This window comes from Tympanuchus pallidicinctus, unplaced genomic scaffold (genome assembly GCF_026119805.1).
Source record: "Tympanuchus pallidicinctus isolate F22 unplaced genomic scaffold, pur_lepc_1.0 scaffold4, whole genome shotgun sequence".
NCBI classification, from domain to species: Eukaryota; Metazoa; Chordata; class Aves; order Galliformes; family Phasianidae; genus Tympanuchus; species Tympanuchus pallidicinctus.
Genome location: NW_026294758.1, coordinates 8,908,607 through 8,931,252, shown reverse-complemented (window position 1 = coordinate 8,931,252; position 22,646 = coordinate 8,908,607). Strand labels below are relative to the sequence as shown.

Below are 22,646 nucleotides of genomic sequence, written 5' to 3'. Positions count from 1 at the left end.
CATAACTTAAGCAATGTTCACAAATGTTTTCCTTGTGTTTCTAATGAATTTTTTTCTTTTGTATACATAAGCAGGTCTACTTAAACTTCAGAGATTTCAGTCATAATGCAATACAGTCGGGAAGCTATTGTATTCCTTTGAGCATATTTAAAGATTTTTTTTTTCCTGTTTTCTTGAGTCATTCTGGTCTTAATGGAGCAAAACCCAATTTCAGTCTGCTATGATTCCTTTGTCATGAAAGGTCTCAGCCAGGACTGAGGTGCAGCTTGTACTTATTTCATTTATAACAGCTCATTCACTAGACACAGTTTTTGTAGGTCTATAAAAATTTCTTGAAAGCTATACGTAGCATATATAAAATAGGCTTTCTGAAACAGAGTTTACTAGTAGATCATTGAATTTTTGTTGTTGCCACTCCACTCTCAGATACAGTTTTTGTAATACAGCCTGTTAGCCTTGCAAGCACATGAAAATTCTTAAGAACGAGAGCAAACTCAACAATACCCTCTTTTTTTCAGACATCAGATGATGTCGGAGGACTTCAGGCTTCTACCAGGAGATTATTTCCAGCACACTGATCTGGTTTTGCTGAAACAAAAGTTATGATGAAGAGACATAGTGGACCTTGTATTCCAAACTGAATTCAGATGTTTATGTATAGAAATACAGAACATTGCACTGGAATAATATCTTCAAACTATGAATGAAAATTTCTTGTAATTGTGCCTGGACATTAAGTCTGATCTTGATACAGAAGGGACATCGCTGTTTTAGGAAGGAGGAAGAAGGTCTTGGTTCAATGTTTGTGTGTTTGTATAGCATTACAGGTATTCACTGATCAGAATAGAGTGTTCTTCAGACAGCTCCGAGGGAAAAAACATGGCCATCAGTTTATTGGCTGTTAAGCATTTTGGATAGCTGGGGCCAACTGCAAAGTAACTTTGAGTTCTAGATCTTCAGTGCAGCTCTGGTAGTATTCTATTATTTTTCAGTAGTTTATATTAAAGAAGGTTTGGGCATAAAAACCTTTAGTCACACTTTTATTTTTTCCTAATTGATGGAAAACTCGCTTCATTTGGAGGCATGTTGCCTATCAAGGCCTCAAAACAAGTTTTGGAAGTGAGCAAATATAACATTTTATTCTAATGTAGAGTTTGTTTGAGAACTTTGCTGGTATTGTTTTAGAAATGTGAATGCAAATCTCTTTGGCTAATCATGTGAATTTGAATGTGAGATGTGCCTGTACTGTCATTTTGTCTGCGCTGCTTGATGGCGATTTTGTTGCCGTCATGGATCTTAAGGACCTTTCCATAGTTATTTAGGCTTTTGGAACCTACAACAAACTTTTATTATTACTGTTATTATTAATAATTACAAATTGCCTCATTTTCTTTTCAGGAAACATGACAATTTTCTTAAAAGGCTTTTTTATAGTTAATTGTGTGGAAGACTCTTAAATAACTTGCTTAAAATAACAAGAATGATGGTTTGTATTGTGTTATGTGCACTAACTGTATCCCATTAATTCAAAAAGGATACTGTGTGTGATCAAAAGCTCCTGACAGTATATCTAGCACAGATTCATTCCTTCTGAGACTTCTGTTAGTTGTAATTAAGTGATTTGTAACAGTGGTTCAAATATCATCATGCAAACAAATCTATTTTTTTGCATAAAATAATAGAAGGATTTTTTTATACCAAAAATAGGATTAAATAGTCTTTTGTAAATGTTTTTTATTAGTTAGATTTTCAGGCTGCGGTTGTTTGCTGCCAGCTTATATCAAGCTTTTAATTCACCAACACCCTCATGTTCTTCTCCACAGAGCTGCTCTCAATCCATACATTGCCCAGCCTGTACATCTGTATGTTTGGGATCACCCAGACTCGGGTGCAGCGTCTTGCATTTGGCCTTGTTGAACCTCATTAGTTTCTCATGGACTCACTTCTTGAGCTTGTCCAGGTCTCCCTTCAAGGCATCCCTTCCATTGTATAACTTGCACCAGCCAGCTTAGTGTTGTTAGCAGGCTTGCTGAGGGTGCACTCAATCCCACTGTCTATCGTAAATATGCTGAAGAGCACCGGTCCCAAGATGGACACCATTGTCACCAGCTTCCACCTGCCCATAGGTCCACTGACCACAGATCTCTGGATATGGCCATCAAGCCAGTTTCTTCTCCTTCAGGTAGTTGTATAAGTCAAGGTACATGTTACTTTCCCTTTGTCTACCAATGCTGTTGCTCCATTGTAGAAACCCGCCAGATCGGTCAGGCACAGTCTGCCCTCGGTGAAGCCATACTGGCTGTCTATTCAAGACAGCTCTGCTTTCCAGATTCTTTAACACAGCCTCCACAAGAATCCATGCTCTTCCCAGTAATTGTCATTACAAGTACTGGGAGCTCCTGCCTCGTGGCCAAGTATCCTTTTGATATATGTTATACTGAAAAGAACAATTCATGTTATAATCCACCACAGTAAACTGCACTAATTTGGCAAAGGTAAAATGATAGGAGAGGATTTTGAGTGGTGAGTCACTGGCACAGGCTGTCTGGAGCTGTGGGTACCCCATACCTAGAGGTGTTGAAGAACAGGTTGGATGAGCCCTGGGAAGCCTGACCTTGTGGGTGGCAACCCTGCATGGCAGGGGGAGTTGGAACTGAATATCTTCAACATCCATTCCAACTCAAGATATTTTATGATTCTAAGATTACACAGTTCTTGTCAGGCTAGTAATTTCCTGATCATCCTATCTCCCTTAATCTCTTTAAAGAGAAGAAACTGGTTTCATCGTATGGCAGGAAAATGCTTATATGAACCTGGCAGGTGTACAAGGGCTGCACCAGAAGTAATGCCTTCATTATGTGTGTCATTGTACTCCTTGTGTCTGTTGTAGTTTCCATGGAAATAAATAGAAGGCATTACTTCCAGAGCAACCTACATACATCCTGTTTTGGTGAACACTTGCTTTATATTGCAAACTTTTGGGGCAGTGGAAGTCTATTCTGTGGAACAGCTACACACATGGTATTTTTTTTGCATTTCATCTTTGTTTAGGATTTAGTAATAGAAATTCCCCTTATAGCATCTAAGAAAGGCATAGCGTAGAATGGATGTAATTTTTGGTGTGGTTCCTAAGCTAAGGTTTTTACTTCTGAAACATTCTTGTATTCTTTCTGGCTAGTGTGCTTCACTATATTGGCTTGTTTTTGAAAGTAAATTAGTTTCCACTATTATTTCTTATAGATTTAAAAATTTGTAAATTATCTATAATACAGTTGTGGAATATTTCTTGGTAACTATGACCAGTACTTCTTACTATTTAATAATTAGAGTGCAGTTGCTTCTTAGGTAATGTTTTTCTGCAAAACCAACTGTCTTCCAAAACAAAAGGCATCCCATGTACTTTATTGCAAAGAATCCTTGAAGTGGTTACCTCCTTTTACAACAGCATGCTTCCTGAATTTCTAGGAATCCTGGAATGTATTGCTATTGATAGGTCTGCTTTGAGATTTGCCTGAGGCTGTAATTATTCTTTTGAGCTTACTGTTGCCTTTAAGTATATTACAAATTCTTGTCTGTGTGCCCTAAAGCATTGGTAAGTCTGATCCTGTCTGGTAGCTTAGCTGTTGCAAGTTTCAATGCCAAGACTCATCCTTTTTTGTTGTCTTTTATTATTTATTTACAAAAAAAAACATTATTTTTTATGAGTAAATGTTTATTACAATTTTTTAAAAGCTACCACAGTTGTGGTGGTTTTTTTTTGTTTACCTGTTTCTGTTTGAGGATCGTAGGGGGTTCTTTGACTTTTTATTTTCTTTTTCATTGTTTAGTTGTTTGCCTGCCTCACTTTTTGATGCCAGAAGCTGACAGTTCAGTGAGTCCTGGTAGCCACAATGGTAGTTTAAAGCCCGTTGTTTCAGGCACACTGTATATCTGAAGCAAAGCCTTTTTCATTTCTCTTCCAAATAACTGACTGCTTTCTTGAGAACTTCATGAGTACTTCCAAGAACAGAGTTGATGCATACTGTCCCGTGTGAAAGAAGTGACTGTGGATTACATAAATTGATGTGCCTAGCCTGCCAAGGAGTGAATACCTTCCCTCATTCCTGCTGTCATATGTCTACAGAGATTTTATTGGCTGGCAGCTGGAGAGGCTGGGTCTTGGCTCATTTATGCCCCAGAAACATGCTGTGTCTGCATTAAGATTTCTATAAAAATACATTACAAAACATTTTGGAGAGAAAGTTAAATATACTTAGTATTTGGGTATGCAGAAACTACCATGTTAAGTCACTGTATGAATTCTTCGAATTCAAATGAGTTTGTAGCTTGGAGATGCATCAAAAAGCAAACAAAAAGCAACCACCTTCCTTCTGAAATGGTGTACCCAGTTTACATCTTTTTGAACATATGTAGAATCGAAGAGGTATTCAACTAGAATGCACTTTATTTTCTTTCCTCTATTTATAGGAAGTTTTATTACAGGTAGCTATTTAAAAAGATAATTCCCCTCAATATAAAATGTTAAAAAATTAGTTACACCCTAAGATGGCAAATGTTAAGCATTTCTTTGTCAGTGCATGGAGACTTACAAAGTGCAGCTATCAAGCACAGATTTGGCAGAGTTCCTGTGACTCACCACTCACTAACTTAGGAGTTTCATCCTAACGTCTAATCTAAATATTCCTTCTTAATGGTTTAAAACCATGACCACTTGTCCTTTCACTACTCACCCTAGCAGTAAGGCTTATCCCCATCTTTCTTCAGTTTTTCCTTTAGGTATTGAAGCACTACAGTCATGTCTCCACTGGAGCTTTCTCTTCTCAAGGCTAAACGACTCCAACTCTTTCAGTACCTTTTAGCAGCAGGAGTTTCCAGTTCGTGTTTTTATGGGCCTCCTTTAATAGGAGGACTTTCTGTTACAGTGAGGGCCCCTGGGTGGAATACTGCAGATGGAGCCTCACAAGAGGGAATTACCTCCTCTGACCGGTTGGCCACACTTTTAAATGCAGCAGAGGATATGGTTGTCCTTCCAGGCTTCAAGCATTCACTACCTGCTCATTTCTAGCTTCTCAACCACCTTTCCTTCTGTTGTATCAAATGGACCACTGAGCTTGATCTCATCCACAAACTCACTGAGGGTGCACTCAATCCTACTGTGTGTGTCACTGATAAAGATATTGAACAGCAGCAGTCCCAAGGCAGTTCCCTCAGGGATGCTGCTCATCACCAGCCTCCACCTGGACTCCTAGAGCCATTGACCAAACTCAGCCAATACGCTAATCCTATGGTCAGTGTCATTGTCTTGTGGGGGACCATACAACAGGCTTTGCACAAGTGAAGGTAAATGGCATCAGTTATCTCGCCTTGTCCTCCAATGCTGTCACTGTATTAGAAGACCGCAAGTTTGGCCCAGTTTGCCCTTTTTGATGTTATCTTGCCTATTACCAAACAACATATTTTCCCTTTTTTCTCTGTGCAATTTCAAATAACTACCACATGGCAGTTGCCCTCCTACTTTCAGCAGAAGCATTGCTTTTTTTCCTTCAGTGTGACAAGAGGAGGGACCTTTAATTCAAGGGTCCTGTTCCTAGAAATTATTTCAACAGATTAGTCCTTCAGTAGAATTGCTACTAAGCACAATATGAAGCTTAAATGCTTACTTATACAAGTAACCTAGCTACAAATGTAATAAGGTGTGTGCAAAATATGTCATTTTTTCAAACAAGTAATGACTTCCTGCCTTTTTGGTCTCAGATTTTCCATCATAGTGTCATGTGAAATGTTCCTCAATGAGCTTTGAAGATTTTTTTTTGTTGCTTTGTTTTGTGGTTGGACTTGATTTTGGTTTCTAATGCTAATATTCCCTGGGAGAACTGGTTGGATGATAACTCAGATATTTGGGCAAGATGCAGTCATTTGCATGTTGTTTCTAAGAAATTATAAGCCAATGTAGAAATTTGAGGTCAAGAACTTACTTGAGAAAGAGGTGCCAGCTTCTTACCCACATTGCATGAACTTAAGATAAATTTGACTTTTTGTCGGGAACAACAATGTTTTTGTTTAAATATTTCATATTTTGTAAATTTAAATATGAAATCCTAATGTATTTTAATAGATAGTATTTGAGAGTTAATTTAGCAATACTATAAGTAGTTGTTGAATCTATCTCTCTGAAATGTGCTTCATTGTGAAGACTCTGTTTTGTCTTAAGGTTTCCCATGATGGAATTTTAAACCAAAAGATTCCAAGGATTTTTCTGTTAGTACCACCTTTTTACTAACAATTGTAATTATTTTCCTCTTACTTTTGGGAGAGAAGTAAGACCAGAACATCCCTGTCAGGTTTTCTTTAATGTTAAAATACATTCTGGGAGGTAGAGGGAACTGTGTAGAGTAGGAAGTTGAAATTGAGTGTAGCGCATTGAATATCTGCATAGAGATTTTGAAGATCTATTTGAATATCTCTTTATGTGTTTATATTTAACAAAAATCTGATACATAAAAAGATTTGCATATCTTGTTGTTTTTTTTTCATAATAATAAATAGTGTTTAGTTGAGAATCTTTCCTTAGATCTTTTAAAACGTTTCACAATGAAAATAAGATGCACTAATGGAAAAGTACCCTTTTACCGGGACAAAAACAAACAAACTGAAGGCAAAAGATGAGTCTTTACAAATCTGTAGCTGTCTGGCTCTAAGGATAATATTAAAATATGGCTAGTTAGGAATGTCTTGTCTCCTGTTTAGGCAGTTTTGGACTGTTGATTGTTCTTCCTCAGATGTTTTTGAAAGCAGCTTGATTTTAAATGAAATCTGAATTTGTTTCAACTAGAATTTGGGTAGCAGAAGAATGCATTTCGTTTTCAAGAATGGCTTTTGTTGATTCTAAAATGTAACTTAATGTAACAGATGTGTTTTATATGGAAGTTCATCAAGAGAGAGGAGCTTCATACTGTCTTCCTTCTTTCTGACAGGTTGTGAAGATGAGAAAAGATGTGAAGAAAGCCAGAGTCCTGACCATTCGCAGACTGACCAGACACATCGGGAAACTGAAGTTGAAAAAGTCAGTTTTAAACATTGTTATTCTTGTTTGTGTTTTAATAAATGAGACAGTAACTGGATTGTCTTCTAAATAACAGGGGCAAGAGGTAAACATGCATTACATTGAAAACTTAAGGCACACTGATACATTTATTCTATTATTTGTATTTTTACTTTATTTTAGATAGATCCAAAATAAGTAAAGTAGTTTCATGAAGTAGAACAGAGCTAACATGTTTTAAAAGGATTTCATATTTGGAAGTTAACCAACTCAAAGGACCTTTTGCAGCACTTCCAAAGCCATCAGACCTGATCTTTTATGCTCTTCTGCTCTTGATCACAAATTGTCCATTATTTTCTCACTGCAGTTCTCCGCAAATTTGTATAACAAAAAATATTATTTAGTGTGTATATTTATGCAAATTATGCTTTTTCAATAATTAGGGTTAATATTCTTAAAGCAACTTTTTCAAGATTGTACTTCCAAAGACAACGGGCCCAAAGTGGCTTCTATTATCTCACTGGAGATAAAAAAAAAAAAAAAAAAAAAGATGAGTCTGATGAGTCTGTTACAGTGTTTGAAGTGTAAATTGAATGTACTATTCTTTCATAAACGTAGCAAATTATATGGGCCTATTAAACATTCATATTTAAATGTTGCAGATCTTAGATGCAGTTGTATTTGAAATAGCAGTTTCTCTTATATGTTAGTGATAGGAATTGTTGTCATTCCCTTCTGATCAAGTAGTGTTTGTCTTTTTGATTATTTTGCTAAATCTTCAGTGTTGTTTTTTTTCTGTTCAAAACAGGAGAAACACTGTACTACTGAACCACTCTTCACCACAGTGTTCATCACATCAAGGGGATGTGATTGTGCTCATTCTTATGATTGCTTGATAGATACTTAGTATGACCATTCTCTAATAAGAAAGTGAACAAAACTCACCGTTTTTTTTAATAAGGACTTCATTTACAGGGGTTCAGAGGACTTGAAGCTAAAGAACCAAAAACGAGCTGAGAGATTAATAGAAGAAATCCACGCTATGAAGGTATTACCATATTTGTGTATTTTCATATTAAATAGAGTTAAGCTTAGCAATAAAAAGCTTTGGTTTTTAGGACTGCATTACTGAATCCTCCCTGAAATATCTTCTAGGTTAGTTTTGCTGTTACCGTAACACATCTGGAAAATCAAGAGTGTTTCCATATTTCCATCTTTGCTTGCTGCATCTGTCAAGGTGCTAAACAGTTTGAGTCTTAAACTCGCCAAACTAAACTTGAATTTATCTGGTCTGAATGGTACTTGAAGTTTGCACTTTGACATTTTAAGTGCAGGAATTAGTTTCTTTGTGCCAATTAAGAGGGTAAGAAATGCTTTGTATAACTGATTATGGTATTGTCAATATCAGTTCTCAGCTTTAAATGACATGCTACTGGAATATTTCTTTCAGCTTTAAAGTTCTGTTTTAGTTTTTGAAACTTTACCTTCAGGAGGCAGGTAGCATGGGATTCAGTTTTTTCTCTTCTGCTGTCAATTGATACAGTTTTTGTATTTTTTGCATTGTGATGTATGAGCAAATGCTTCAGAGATTTTATAACTTCATAGTGTTCTCTACTTCTTGTATCTTGATTTTAGTTGACAATGTTAAAACTGTGTGTTTTGGAATGGGTGCAGACTCCAGATTTCAGCACAAGTATTCTCTATTGTATGAGAGAACTACTTTGACGTTAAATGACTGTTTTTTTCCTCTATAACTACAGTGGTTGAGTGACCTTTATCTGTTTGTTTATGTATCTACCAATTAAGCATAGTCTTCAAAAGAAGCTGCTTAATAGAAAGGCTTTGTTAATCCATTTTTATGAAATGCTTTTTGCCAGATTCGTCAGATGGCATCTCATGGATTTTTAGCATATTATTTGTAAAACAACTGAGCTTCTACAGTTCAGTAAAGAGGAAAAGGAAACGTTCATCAGATAATTGCAGGGATTGGAAGGAACCTCAAGAGACCTTAGAGTCCAACCACCCTGCTAAAGTAGGTTCTCCACAATAGGTCACTGTCGCTGTTGCTCTGTAAAACAGCAGTCAAACAACATAAGTGTTGTCCACATGGTGATTTTACTTTCATGACTGGCTCACACAGACATCCTAGTGCCTGCTAGCACTTAAGTCTGTATTGGTCACATTAATTCAAGTAGTTTTATAAGTTGGTAGAAGGTTTCTTTCAGTCTACTTTTTTCTCTGTGCTCCCTGCAGTTAACAACAGTGGTTGGACTTGGTTTACCCTGCCTAATTCTAGGTAACTTACAGTGTCAGTTAAAACACCTCTATGTCTTCTAGTTTGTGTATACACTGGGTGTAGAAATAGCTCTGGAAGGAAACAGACATGGAATGCCCTTAGCAGCCTTCCTGGGCTACCTGTTTCTGTGAAGATGGAATCTAGAATAACGAAGCCCCTAAACTAAGGTATCTGGAGATAAGTGGCTGATTCTGGTATTCATGCTGTTACATACTTCTTTGGAAAAAAAAAAACAAAAAACAAAAACAACCCTCTAAAAATGAGGCTGTCATTTGGCCAAGCAGAGAATGAGCTGTGTGGAATTAAAGGAACACCTCGGTTGTCAGTAGTGACAACTACTGACACTGATGCTACTTGAGTTTTATAACTGCAGGACCTGTAAGTGTTGACTGTAAGTCTGATTGTTGAGAGAGGATAGATTTGTAATTTGGAGAGTGGTAAATAAAGTTTGCTTTGGAATTGTTTGAATAGGAGGAGTGAGCAGCAGAGGAGGAGGAAAAACTCCAACTTCCTGGGCAAATAGCTATTAAATCAGTAGTCCTTTTTGTTTAAAGAAAAAAAAAAAAGTGCACCAATATTATATTCATAAAATTTTAATAGTAAAAATTGCTCTTCCTGGTTGTTTTTATTTTTTTTTTTTTTACTTTTAAAATGAACAAGTAGATGCTTTCTGACTATACAGTATATTTGTTTCTTAAATAAAAGTGCCTGTTCTTTTTCTTATGAATCACAGTTCTGAAAGGCACTGTTTGTTCACATATTTTTTTAGCATTGTTGGGTTTTAGACTAAGAGGCCTTTACAGACTTGGCATAGAAATATTCCTGATTCATCATGGAGGAGAAACAAGACAGCTTTCACATAAATCATTCAAATTCCCTGACACAGCAGAGTTAATACTGGTAAAATGTCACACTCAGAAACCTTTTCTTAAGTTAGTGATCAGTGTTATTGAGTTATTGAGCAGTGATTTCATAAAGAACTCTTCACATAGCATGATAATGTATTTTCATTTAGTTTATTTGATAGAGCAAGTTCTCAGCTACAAAATGCTGTATTTCAGCATAGTCACCAACATTAGCTATGCTGTCACCAGTTCTGAAGAGGAGCCTGCATGCTTGACTGTCAACGGTTTACGGGCTGGTTGGGTCCGGTTCCGTGACGAGCGGGGCGGAGGGATCCGCAGATCCGCGCCTCCGGAAAAAAAGGAAACAGGAGACCCCAAAATAATTAAAACAGCGGCACCGATCTGAGGAGAAACAAACTAATTTACTAATATATTATCAGAATGCAAGATAACACACTATAATACAATATAATCAGAATTGAAGCTAATAAATCAAATATAATGAGAGAAAGAATGTCTGAAAGGTGGATAGGCCTCACCACAACGCTGAGGTGAGATGCGCAGTGCAGTTGAGCAGCAGGGAGACGAGAGCAGCGCCCATGACAAAGGGCAGGCCAGAAAGAGAAATCAGGTGATCTTGCAGGAGTTAAACCTCCTCTCCCTGACCGCAAGGTCCGCTGGGGAATGTAGTTCTTCTTCTCTTCAGGGCAGGTACCCAGGACTTGAGCATTGACAGTTAAACTCCCAGTGCCCCACGTGATGTTATGGTGTGGAATACCGAAAGCCAAAAATCACAAAACCATGACATTGGCTCATAAAAATTTGTACCAGTGGAGCTGACCCACCATTTCACAGCATCTAGCAATGACAGCATCATTGCTAGAAGAATATTGTCCATGCAGTCCGTTTTTCATTGGCCTAAACAGATGGAATTCAGAAGGCACCAAATACAGAGTACATAGTGGGCATGGAAAGCCAGTCCAGATTGGTAATGTACTCCATGGTCGTCAAACTGATATGAGACCTGGTATTTTCATTTTGCAAGAGAAATTAAGTCTTCCCCTGCCTGATTCTGGAAGCTTGAGCCTTCAGCTTAATCAGCATCAAGGCGTATTAATCTGTGTTGATGGTTTGTCCAGGCTGCAGGAAACATAAGAATCACCCCTTTCCTATCACAAAGGGCAGTGCACATCCACTTTATTCCCTGAGGTCTGCATCTTGAACTTCAATGGTAAATTCATGTCATCGCTCCATAGACTGCTGTTTTGACTCTGGCTTGTGATGGCACCACATCTCATACAAGGTAATAATGTGATAATAATGTGTCACTTTCAGCCTTATATTGGTTCAGTAGATCCTTACAGACTTGCAAATAGTGTTCTTTCTGAGCACACTATTTGGTGAAAACTTTGTGATATTTTAGCATTGCCACCATAATTTCCAATGAATTGTGACCAATCTTTATCTCCATATACAGATCCTTAGTTGTAATCTGCCAGTTTGTGCTGACGCTCTTCATTCTGTAGTATGACAAAAAGAATGACCATGTGGAACGTTGCTTGTCTTTCACATCACTGTCAGCACTGCTGAAATGCACCACCCACCACCTCACTGAGTCAGCACCCACTGTTTGGTCTCCATAAACATTCAGCAAGTGTTTACAAATATCAGTTGGTGCAGTTTTTCCACAAGGAGGAGTTCGTTTCCACATCTTTGCTTCATCTGTTCTTCTGTGCCAGATGCCATTTTATCCCATTGCTCCTCTGCTGCCATCTGTTACATGGCAACAACATGTAATTAAATATTGGTGGGAAGGTTCAACCTTTGCTGCCATACCATCAACATCCACCTCTTACGCTGGGGGCCAGTGTCATAAAAAAGGAGGTGTCAGTTCTGTCCCATTTTTAATCTTTATAGTGCTTCATGTTTTCACTTGTTCATTGCTTCTAATCATGTTGATGCCAAAATGAGTAATCTCACGTTTAATAGAACTGCTAGTCTACTAATATCTGTTCTTTCCTCCTTCTTAGATATTTTAACTAAGCAAACTTAACAACCTTTATATTGGAAAGCTGGTGGTTTTTTGTTGTTTTTCCTAGATTGCAAGTGTAAAATAATATGTTGAGTTTTTAAAAAGAAAATTGACAGAAGAATGTGGGGAAGAAGCTTATACTATACAATTTCAAGCTGGGATGTAAAAGCAACTGACAGCCATTCCTACTTTTGTATTTTATTATGATAACAGAAATAATGATTTTTTAACATCAAATACTGCTTTAGGTTTAGCTTCTTAAATATAAAGACAGTAACACTAGCTTCATTTTAAGGCTCCATCATTGACAAAATACTGAAATAGAAGCAGTTACCATGTGCTCCTTTTCTTGTTCACATTAGATTCTTAGTTACAAAGTGAAAACAGATTACAAAGGCAGCATTTTGTTGGATTTGAGACAACTTGAGGAAAATATTAAAGGAGGTTTTAAATAAAGGCTGTCAACTATCTTAAAAATATGGCTTGCAGATGAGGCTTTTTCCTATTGAGTCTTGCATAAGAATTTTACTATTTTGTTGTTGAGATTTTTTTTTTTTTTGTAAGGATGCAAAATAAGCTATTTTCACTTCTTTAGCAATATGGCTCACAGATGAGACTCCATCTCCTTTCTGAGTCCTACATAAGTATTTTTATTGCTTGCTTTAATAAAGATGCAACCTTTGCAGTAGTACCGAAAACAAATTAATGAAACCCATATGCCTTAATTTATTTGAAAATTGAGCAGTGACAGCAAACCAAAACACTTCTTGTTACTATTATTCAAAATAACCGGAGAAGTGTCAGCATGTTCTTGTGCTCATTTTGAAAACATGTATCTATATTGCAAATATACACTTCTTCTGTTGTTAAGTTTTTCCATAATTCATGTAAATTTGAGGTAGAAAAGAGTATGTCTGTAATCACTTTGTAAGTTTACTTTCTAGGTTGGCCATCATGCTGTGGTGTAAGTACTTCTACAGCAGTTCCAGTCAATCTCTTGCTGTATAACGGTCTTTGTAGTTTCATGTTTTTCTAGAGCAGCTAAGAAGAGTATCTTCAGTAGACAGTAAGTCTGTTTAGTCACTGTGGTGGATCTGTGCTAAACTCAGTCCTGCACTAGTCTCAGCCCCCTTAATCAGCTGTCCTTTCTGGGACTCTGTCTTCTGAAGAAATTTTCACACAGAAATTACATCTCTTATTTTTCACAGCTGTAAAAGAAATTCTTTTTAAATAATGTGGTAAAGGTTTTATTCTTATTCCCTCTAGAGGGAAATTTCTTATTTCTGTTGAGGGAAGCAGGAGGCCTACCCGTAAATCTCTTTATGGTCACACAGAAACTAATTAATTCTGAATGGTGACTGTAGCTGCTACAATTTTTTTTATTCTCATTGATTGCTTTTGTGTGTAATTTCCCTCATGGTTGTCTCCTGCTTGTGAGGAATATGTATAAAGTCTGTTCTGGGAATGTAATACTAATGTAAACATGACTTCAGTGCTGGACAGTCTCATTGGCACTTCTGTTAAGGAAAAGATTCAGCAAGCGTGTGGGTGAATAGGGTAAGGCAGAATAATTGTATGCTTACGAAATGAAAGTAACGTTCTGCAAATGAATGGGAGTTCTAAGATATCAATAGATGCAGTAAATATTGCCCACTGAATCAGTATCTAGTCTTAACTTTCTAAATAGTCTTTCGCCATCTTTCACTAAAGCCTCTGTTAAAAAGAAAAAAACATATATCTTGTTTTCCTAATGAAGAGTTGGACATAGTAAGTGGAAGACAGACATGTATAACTAGCTATCACAGTGTTGGAAAGACAGCAGTGCTGTTCTGTGGGGATCTATGAGAATGAATGTTGCAGAGCTTAATGATCTAGAATACCAAGATAGTGAAAATATGAGCACCAAAGCACTGTAGAATAGAATCAGAAATGGAACAACTAGGCAATGAAATGACTAAAGAAATTCTATAATAATGCATGCAAAATAATATGTATGGTAGTGAATTAATGCTTTGTTTTCATTGGATCTGAATTGGCTGTGATTATTAGTAAGAAGGTGGATTTTGGAGTTACCATAGCTGTGTGAAATTGCTGTATTGTTATCCCATATCTTCAGGCAAAAGACAGTCCATTCCTGTTTGAATCCATTATTTACCCACACACTGTGTAAGTCTTCATACTGTAATTTGAGGGTGGAAAAAAAAAGTTAAACTAAAAAAGTGGCAAGGATTATAAGAAAGATTATAAGAGGTGTGACTTGGCATCCTTGATTTCTGGGTTTATCCTAGCTTCTTCTGTTACGCTGTTTTTCTTTGTTTTTCTTTTTTTCTCATCTCGGGCACATGAAATAGGAGGTTTATCTTTACAGGTTTTAGGATCTCTAGAAAAGGTCAAAGGTAATTTATTTTCTTTACTATACACTTTAAGAAGCTTGAAGGAGTATTTCTGAGAGTAAGGGATTGGAAAAAGGAAGTTTTTTCTTGCTCTACTGTATCTGTTCTCAGTTTTTTCATGCTCTCTGGAAGTGGATGAGAAAGGGCTATGTATGTGGTTCTCTGTATTTGTGCTCTTCCATCTCTGTTCACACCTCTTTGGTTTCTTCTACCTTCATTAATAATTTCCATCTCTGTGTGAAAGCAGATTCTAGCAGGTAGAGCTTATCGCCTGAATGGCATCCATCTGTCTGTCACTGTCTTCGGCGGGAACTTTGCAGTGTATCCTTTTCATGGCTGCTTTGTGCTCTTACAGGCAGGCATAGAAAAGAGGTGCAGCTAGCTGTACGTAGCGTCCCCTTCTGGCAGGCGCTGCTGTTTTTCTTCAGTTTTAAGAAAAACAGTTCATCTGGCAACAAATGCTGTTGGCAACAATTGTGAATACCAGGGATAGTAATTCAAAACTGAAGATAGTTCCAGCCAACACAAGGCTGCTTGGAAATATGTTAACCCTGAAATTGCATGTGGTTGCTATTTTAATAATAGAAAAGCAGTGTGGAACAAGTTGACAATACAGAGTGAAGCTACAGGTTGTACCACTCCAAGTGAACACTGACATTCAGAATCAAAAGATGTTGAAGGAGAAAATATTTAAATAACAATCAGTTTGGCATCATCATGTTTGCTTGTTTTTTTCCTTTTTGTATAGCTTTTTTAATCCTTCTCATCGTAGTTTTTTTTGTAATACCTGCCACTTTTGAAATTGTCACAAGATTACAGACTTTCTGATTTTTTTTTTTGTGCTATAGTGAACAGAGTGACTGTTGCTCCTTGAATGTGGCTACTGAATCAAATGGGAACCTCCAAAATTAAACACTTCATTTAATCTAATTTACTAAGTAAAAAAAGTTCACAGTGTTCATCTCTGTAGACTGATGTAATTGCTGGCATTTGACTTGCATGCCTCTTGAAATATTAAATTAGTTTATAAACGTGGCAGAAAAGAGCAGCTTATATTTGCCAAATAAATTTGGGTATTTTACAACGGATTAAACAAGCTAGCTATGTTAACTCTTGTTTGGGGGAATTGATTTTAAGGTTTCTTTTGTTATTAATCTGTATAGCTAAGTATTGCTCCCTCAAGTTCACAGTTTGCTTTTAAGAGAGATGGTATAAACCAGCAGAATTTAGCATAGCAGAATATTTACAAAGAGGAAATTATTAATTTATACAAAATTCTATTTACAATAATAATGAGTTGGGTTTGATGAGAATTTTAATAGCGTTGTTTTTCTAGATTGCACTAAAAACAAAAAACATGAGAGAATTTTAGAGTGAAACCTAGATAAAAACACACAGGTTGACATTGAATTTCACTTGGATCTAAACTGAGACAGCAATACTGTAGACATTTAGTAATGTTCAAACTTGGTGCCAGCAAAAACCTGACACTAGTATAGATTACAAAAAGAACAATTGCTAAGCTAGTTCCACTTGAAATACATTCTTACATTCCCAGTGATTAACTGTAGTTTTGGAGTGCATTTTTTAACAGGTTAGTGAGAATTAATTCTCATCAAAATTGAATGCCATGTATTAACCTATACTGAGACTGCAGTAGCTGTTGCTCTTTTGTTCTATTTCATTCTGATCACTTCCTCTGATTATTTCTTTCACTTGTTACTTTAAAAGGCAAAATAACTTACAGTATTTTTTTCTTAATCTGTAGTCTAGTATTCCTGCCTAAGTTGTTTTCAGTACAACAAAGCTGAAAATTAATGATTTTAAACAGGACACTTTTTTAATTTTGAGATGCAGTATATTGAGATAAGAAACAAGTTAGAATAACATTAGATTCTAAAAAAATTTTAGAAATGTAAGGCAACTGATGAAGAATGCAAAGTCATATTGAAAGATGTGGTATTTCCTTCAGTATGTACTTAGAAAAATTAGCAACTGTAAAACCCTTTCTTTTTATATCTTTTTTTCTTTCATTGAAATACAGGATGTAGATGTTTGAGAAGTGAAAAATACTGAAATTATTGTAGGATGTAATAACAATCTTCAATCATAATGGCACAGGAGAACGTATTTAAATTATAATTCATTTAATTTGTCTGCAGTTAGAGATGAAATGCATTCATTTTTACTGGATGAAACCTCTGGTTTCAGTAAGTGATGATATAGCATCAAGTCACCCATCAGATTGTGGGGGAAGGCTGTGCTGATTGTACTGGTGGAACAGAACATTCTTCTATGAGATCTCTTTTTGTTGTGGTTTTGCTTTCTGGTAGCTGTCTGCTCTTCAAGAGTTGAGTATTTACAATAAGATTTGATTTCTGTGGAAAACTGAATCTGTGTATCCACTTACTTACAGCCTGCATCAGACCACCTTGCCTGTAAGTTGAGCAGAAGTTTAATTTGGTGGAATGTTTTATTGAAATGCTGCATCCTTCTTGAAGCATGCAAACTTCTGAAACAGCATTTATTCAAACAATTTTAGTACATATTCTTAATGCAATTCAGTAATGAGGAGTCTGTGCAACATGCAGGGCATTGCTACTTCACTGTAAATTTCTACTCTATATCTCTCAGTGTAATGTGACCTGTAATTTTAATTTACAAAAAAGAACACATTATAATTGTGCTGGTTTATTTACCTTGTCTATATGAACTTTGAGTGCATGCATACCTCAAACATTCAGTCTTGACTTTGTTGGTGTATTATGTTATACTAAAATGATTGGGAATTCATTCTCTTAAAGACAGTCACCTTGTAATCTTTTGTTATTGTCCTTTATAGTTTCTCCTAATAACCAGTACTGTGTATTTTTATAAACCCTGAAAGCCTGCATCACATCTCATCTCCATCTGTAATTTTAAAAGCAAGGTTTGATGCCAGGGAGATAGCAAACACAGAATGGCAGGGGCAAGTGAGTAGACTCCCTCATTTGCTCTCAGTGCACGGTGCAGGCTGTAGAGTAAACATGCATAAACATTAGAAGTCCTGAATGTTGTCTTGTCAGGGAAGTGAGTGGGCAGGCAGAGAGATCTTGAAACATAGCATGAGTAGAGCATATCGTGTCTTTTTTTTCTTTACCGAATCATTTTATAAATTTGTAGTTGGCATAGTTTTGTCTACAGATAAATGTTTTTAATTGCATTTTACTTAAACCAAGCATGAACTGAGCATAACCTGGAAGACATAACAGTGGAAACAAGGAGGAAGTTATTCTGTAAACTGCTTAAGTGCTGGAGTTTCCTTGCCCCAAAGTGTGGTGGTGTGAGTCACACCTTCAGGGCTGCACAGTCTGTGAAACTGACACATTGGACATGTTTTTTGTACTTTTTTTTTTTTTTTTTCCCCCGAAAGACTGCTTTAAAATATAGATGTATTTTACCTCACAGAGATATTTAGACATTTTTGAAGGGCAGTTACTCTGAACAAGTGATTTACAAGTCAGTATATCTTCTTAACTTTCTGAATATCATTCAGATTTGGGCCCGTGATGGGTGTGACAGTGACAGTACCATTCTGGACTCCATGTGTATCCACCTACCTCCAATCAGACTGTTAAAGCCCTTATAGGATTCTCACGTGTGAATTGAAAACCTCATACCTCCTCAACAGTTCTTGGTAATTCCAGCATAATATTTTTTCTTCCACATGTATGAAGAAGTGAGGAAAGTGTCTGTTAGCAGTCTGCTGCAACAGAGGATGATGGCAGGTCTTTTTAGAATGGAAAGAGCGAAATTCTAGGTTGAATTCCTGATGGAAAAATTCCATTTATTATTTGCCATCATTTCAAACTGTGCTGTATTTTTAATAGAAACACATGGATATTAGGACTGGATATTTTTCACGGCTGCTAGTAATAGAATTTTTAGTACTAGAATATTGCTACTATATTGATTCACCTAGTAGAAATCAACGTATTTTTTTGTCAGTTTTGGACAGGAAAATTTTAATGATTGTCTAGTCTGTTTCTCAGCATCAGGTAAAGCAAGTGGTGTGGTTACATCATTCAAGCATTCTAGTGTCCTTCAGCCGGAGAAGGCAAGTGAGTGTTCTGAGTTATATGTTGCAGTGAACAAAGCAGAAAACTCAGTAAAACTAAGAGTGGGTTTTCAACTGCTCTTTAACATCTTTATTAATGACATCGATGAAGGAATTGAGTGCACCCTCAGCAAGTTTGCTGACGACACCAAGCTGAGTGGTGCGGTTGATACGGTGGAAGGAAGGGATGCCATTCAGAGGGACCTCGACAGGCTTGAGGGCTGGGCTCGGGTGAACCTGATGAGGTTCAACACGGCAAAGTGCAAGGTTTTGCATTTGGGCCGGAAGAACCCCAGGCACCCGTACAGGCTGGGAGGAGTGGTCCTTGAGAGCAGCTCGGCAGAGAAGGACCTCGGGGTCCTGATGGACGAGAGACTGAACATGAGCCAGCAGTGCGCTCTGGCAGCTCGAAAGGCAAATGGGATCCTGGGCTCCATCAGGAGAGGGGTGGTCAGCAGGGACAGGGAGGTGATTGTCCCTCTCTACTCGGCTCTTGTGAGGCCCCACCTGGAGTACTGTGTCCAGGTGTGGAGCCCTCAGTACAAGAAAGACATTGAGATTTTGGAAAGGGTCCAGAGGAGGGCGACTAAGATGATCAGGGGGCTGGAGCACCTCCCCTATGAGGACAGGCTGAGGGAGTTGGGCTTGTTCAGCCTGGAGAAGAGAAGGCTGCGGGGTGACCTCATTGCAGCCTATCAATACCTGAAGGGAACCTACACCCAGGAGGGGAGTAAACTCTTCAGAAAGGCTGATAACAGCAGGACTAGGGGAAATGGATCCAAGTTGAAGGAGGAAAGATTTAGGTTGGATGTTAGGGGGAAGTTCTTCACAAGGAGAGTAGTTAGGCCCTGGAACGGGCTGCCCAGGGAGGTTGTGGATGCCCCGTCCTTGGACGTGTTCAAGGCCAGGTTGGACGGGGTCCTGGGCAACCTGATCTGAATGTGTGTTTGGTGGCCCTGCTAGGCAGGGGGGTTGGAACTACATGATCCTTGAGGTCCCTTCCAACCCAGGTGATTCTGTGATTCTGTGAACTGTCAAAAGCTTCACTCCAGAAGTTTTAGTTATGAACATGCAGCAGGTAACATGCTTTGAGTTTACCTAACATCAAGTTACAGCTACTGATTTGTTGCAAATTTCCATAGACTTCTCTGGAAGGATTTTATGTAATTTGAATGTGATGGGTAAAGATGTGTGTAACCTGGATTGCCAGGATTCCACTGAGGAAAAAACTAAAGCCAAGTGAAAGCTTGAATTTCCAGGAGTCAGGAAGGCTACGGGTTCTTTGTCCAGAATGAGAGTCCCCTTCTTTAATATGACATTACCAAGAGAGAAACTGGCCCATTTTACCCCTTAAATCTGTAGTAGAAAATGAGAGCAAATATAAAAAAAATATATGTACACATATATACATAGTCAACACATGAACAAATTTTCATCCCTCAGTGGAAACGTTTAACAACTTTGTAGTTGTTTTGTAACTACTGTCAGAAAGGTGCTTTTGTTCTTGTCTGCTGGAAAATTATTCAGAGATATTGTAGATATTTCAGTGTGTATATATGCTTGGGTCATTGTTACTGCCCAGGTATTTCTTTTTTCTAAAGTCTCAAGGATAAAGCTAGTGTCACTTTTTCTTCACAGTCAATCTACTATAACCAATGATAGTATTGCAGTTCTTTACAGTAGGCCTTCACAGTTCAAGCAAACTCATACTCTAATCATGGATTTGGTGTACATTTAAAATCATATAATATTTTTAGGGAGCCATAGTGGATTCCTTTCACTCTTCGGAAAATATTCCGTTGAGCTTTATCTGTTTTTGAAGCAAAAACATGTTTCACAACAGTAGTATTTTACAGTGAGTCAAAGAATATTTATGCTCTGAATAATAAGTAAAATAGTGAACTTCTAGACACTTTGAAAAGGGAAAAAATTGCATAGGACTGGAAGCCATATAGTCATTAAATTACACACACACAAAAAAAGGATCTTCAGATCTGTCCTGAAATGAATGTATTTTCTACATTGCTAAAGAACCTGGAAAAATTACAGAAAATAACAAAATGAGGCTGAAGGCTAAAGAAATACATATGAAACTTGTTCATGAGAAGGTAGCCTCAAACACTCATTCAAGGGTAAGAAAGATTATAATGTCTCAGAAGATCTAAGTTCAGTGTTGAATAACAAACTATAGTTGAAATTTCACCAGAAATATTTTATTTTAGGTATGGCTGCTGTGTTAGCAATTTGTGTACGTCCTGACTCAGTTATTATTTTTAGAGAAATTCTTTAAGTGTAAGAAGAACAAAATCATCATGTAGAGAAGGTAGATACCGCATCATTTCATAAGGAAAGGCTTAACACTTGCATTAGGTAAGAAAATTTGAAAAAATTGTGAGGAAAATGATAGAACTGATAAAGGAAAAAGACAACTTTGTTTTGGCCAGTATTTTTCTGTGGATGATAGGTAAAATTTTTAGGAGCACCAGTCCTCACACTATTAAATTGTTTCCACAGGCCACCACTCGGAAACTGTTCTTCTGAGTCATCTGAAATTGCCTTAGTCAGCATAGCTGAGAGTGCATTTGATGTGAATAATGTTGCATTTCTCAGTTGTGTCAAAACCTCATGTGACAAGGTTGGAGTTTTTTCTGTCCTCCCTAGCTATTCTGTAAACCACATTTCCATTTGCTTTAGGATAAAGCATGTATCTTTTTCACTATCACTTTATAAGTAAGAGATAAAGAGTAATCTGAGCCACCATTATCAGTGTTGGTATGACGTTGTATTTTCAGATGCCGTTTGTGTTTGACATACTTCTGTACAATATGGTCTTGTTTTCATCACAGAATCACAGAATTGTAGGGGTTGGAAGGGACCTCCAGAGACCATCGAGTCCATCCCCCTGCCAAAGCAGGTTCCCTACAGCAGGTCACACAGGTGGGCATCCAGGCAGGTCTTGAACATCTCCAGAGAAGGAGTCTCCACCACCTCCCTGGGCAGCCTGTGCCAGTGCTCCGTCACCTCACTGTAAAGAAGTTCTTGCGCACATTTGTGCGGAACTTCCTGTGCTGCAGTTTCCAGCCGTTTCCCCTTGTCCTTTCTCCACTCACCACTGAAAACAGTCCGGCCTCGCCATTCTGCCCCCCACACCTTAGATATTTATAGATTTGGATCAGGTCCCCTCTCAGTCTTCTTTTCTCAAGGCTCAACAGACCCGAGATGGTCCAGGCCCTTCACCATCTTCGTGGCCCTCCGCTGGACTCTTTCCAAGAGATCCCTGTCTGTTTTGTACTGGGGAGTCCAGAACTGGACACAGTACTCCAGATGAGGTCTTACCAGGGCAGAGTAGAGGGGGAGGATCACCTCCCTCGACCTGCTGGCCACGCTCTTTTTAATGCACCCCAGGATGCCATTGGCCTTTTTGGCCACAAGGGCACACTGCTGGCTCATGGCCAACCTGTCATCCACCAGGACACCCAGGTCCCTCTCTGCAGAGCTCCCCTCCAGCAGCTCATCCCCCAACCTGTACTGGTGCATGGAATTATTCCTCCCCAGATGCAAGACTCTACACTTGCTTTTGTTAAACCTCATCCGGTTTTTTTCTGCCCAGCTCTCCAGCCTATCCAGGTCTTGCTGAATGGCAACACAGCCTTCAGGCGTGTCAGCCAATCCTCCCAACTTCGTATCATCAGCAAACTTGCTGAGGGTGGCCATTATCCCCTCATCAAGGTCATTGATGAAGATGTTGAACAAGACCGGACCCAGCACAGACCCCTGAGGAACACCGCTGGTTACAGGCCTCCAACCAGACTCTGCACCACCACCAACGACCCTCTGTGCTCTGCCAGCAGCCAGTTCTCAACCCACCTCACTGTCCACTCATCTATCCCACACTTCCTCAGCTTTGTTATAAGGATGTCATGGGGGACAGTATCAAACGCC

The 22,646-nt window shown here is 38.0% G+C and overlaps 1 protein-coding gene across 3 annotated transcripts in view; it reads left to right on the top strand.

Moving 5' to 3' along the window:
• SRFBP1 (serum response factor binding protein 1) overlaps positions 1-22,646 on the top strand; it is a 63,174-nt gene that overhangs the window by 15,318 nt on the left and 25,210 nt on the right. The window contains exons 2-3 of one of the 3 annotated variants that reach the window (XM_052700605.1): positions 6,975-7,063; positions 8,004-8,090. In XM_052700605.1, the coding sequence (XP_052556565.1) occupies positions 6,975-7,063; positions 8,004-8,090 (176 nt within the window). The remainder of the gene's footprint in view (positions 1-6,974; positions 7,064-8,003; positions 8,091-22,646) is intronic. The other 2 variants (XM_052700607.1, XM_052700606.1) reach the window with 2 other exon arrangements.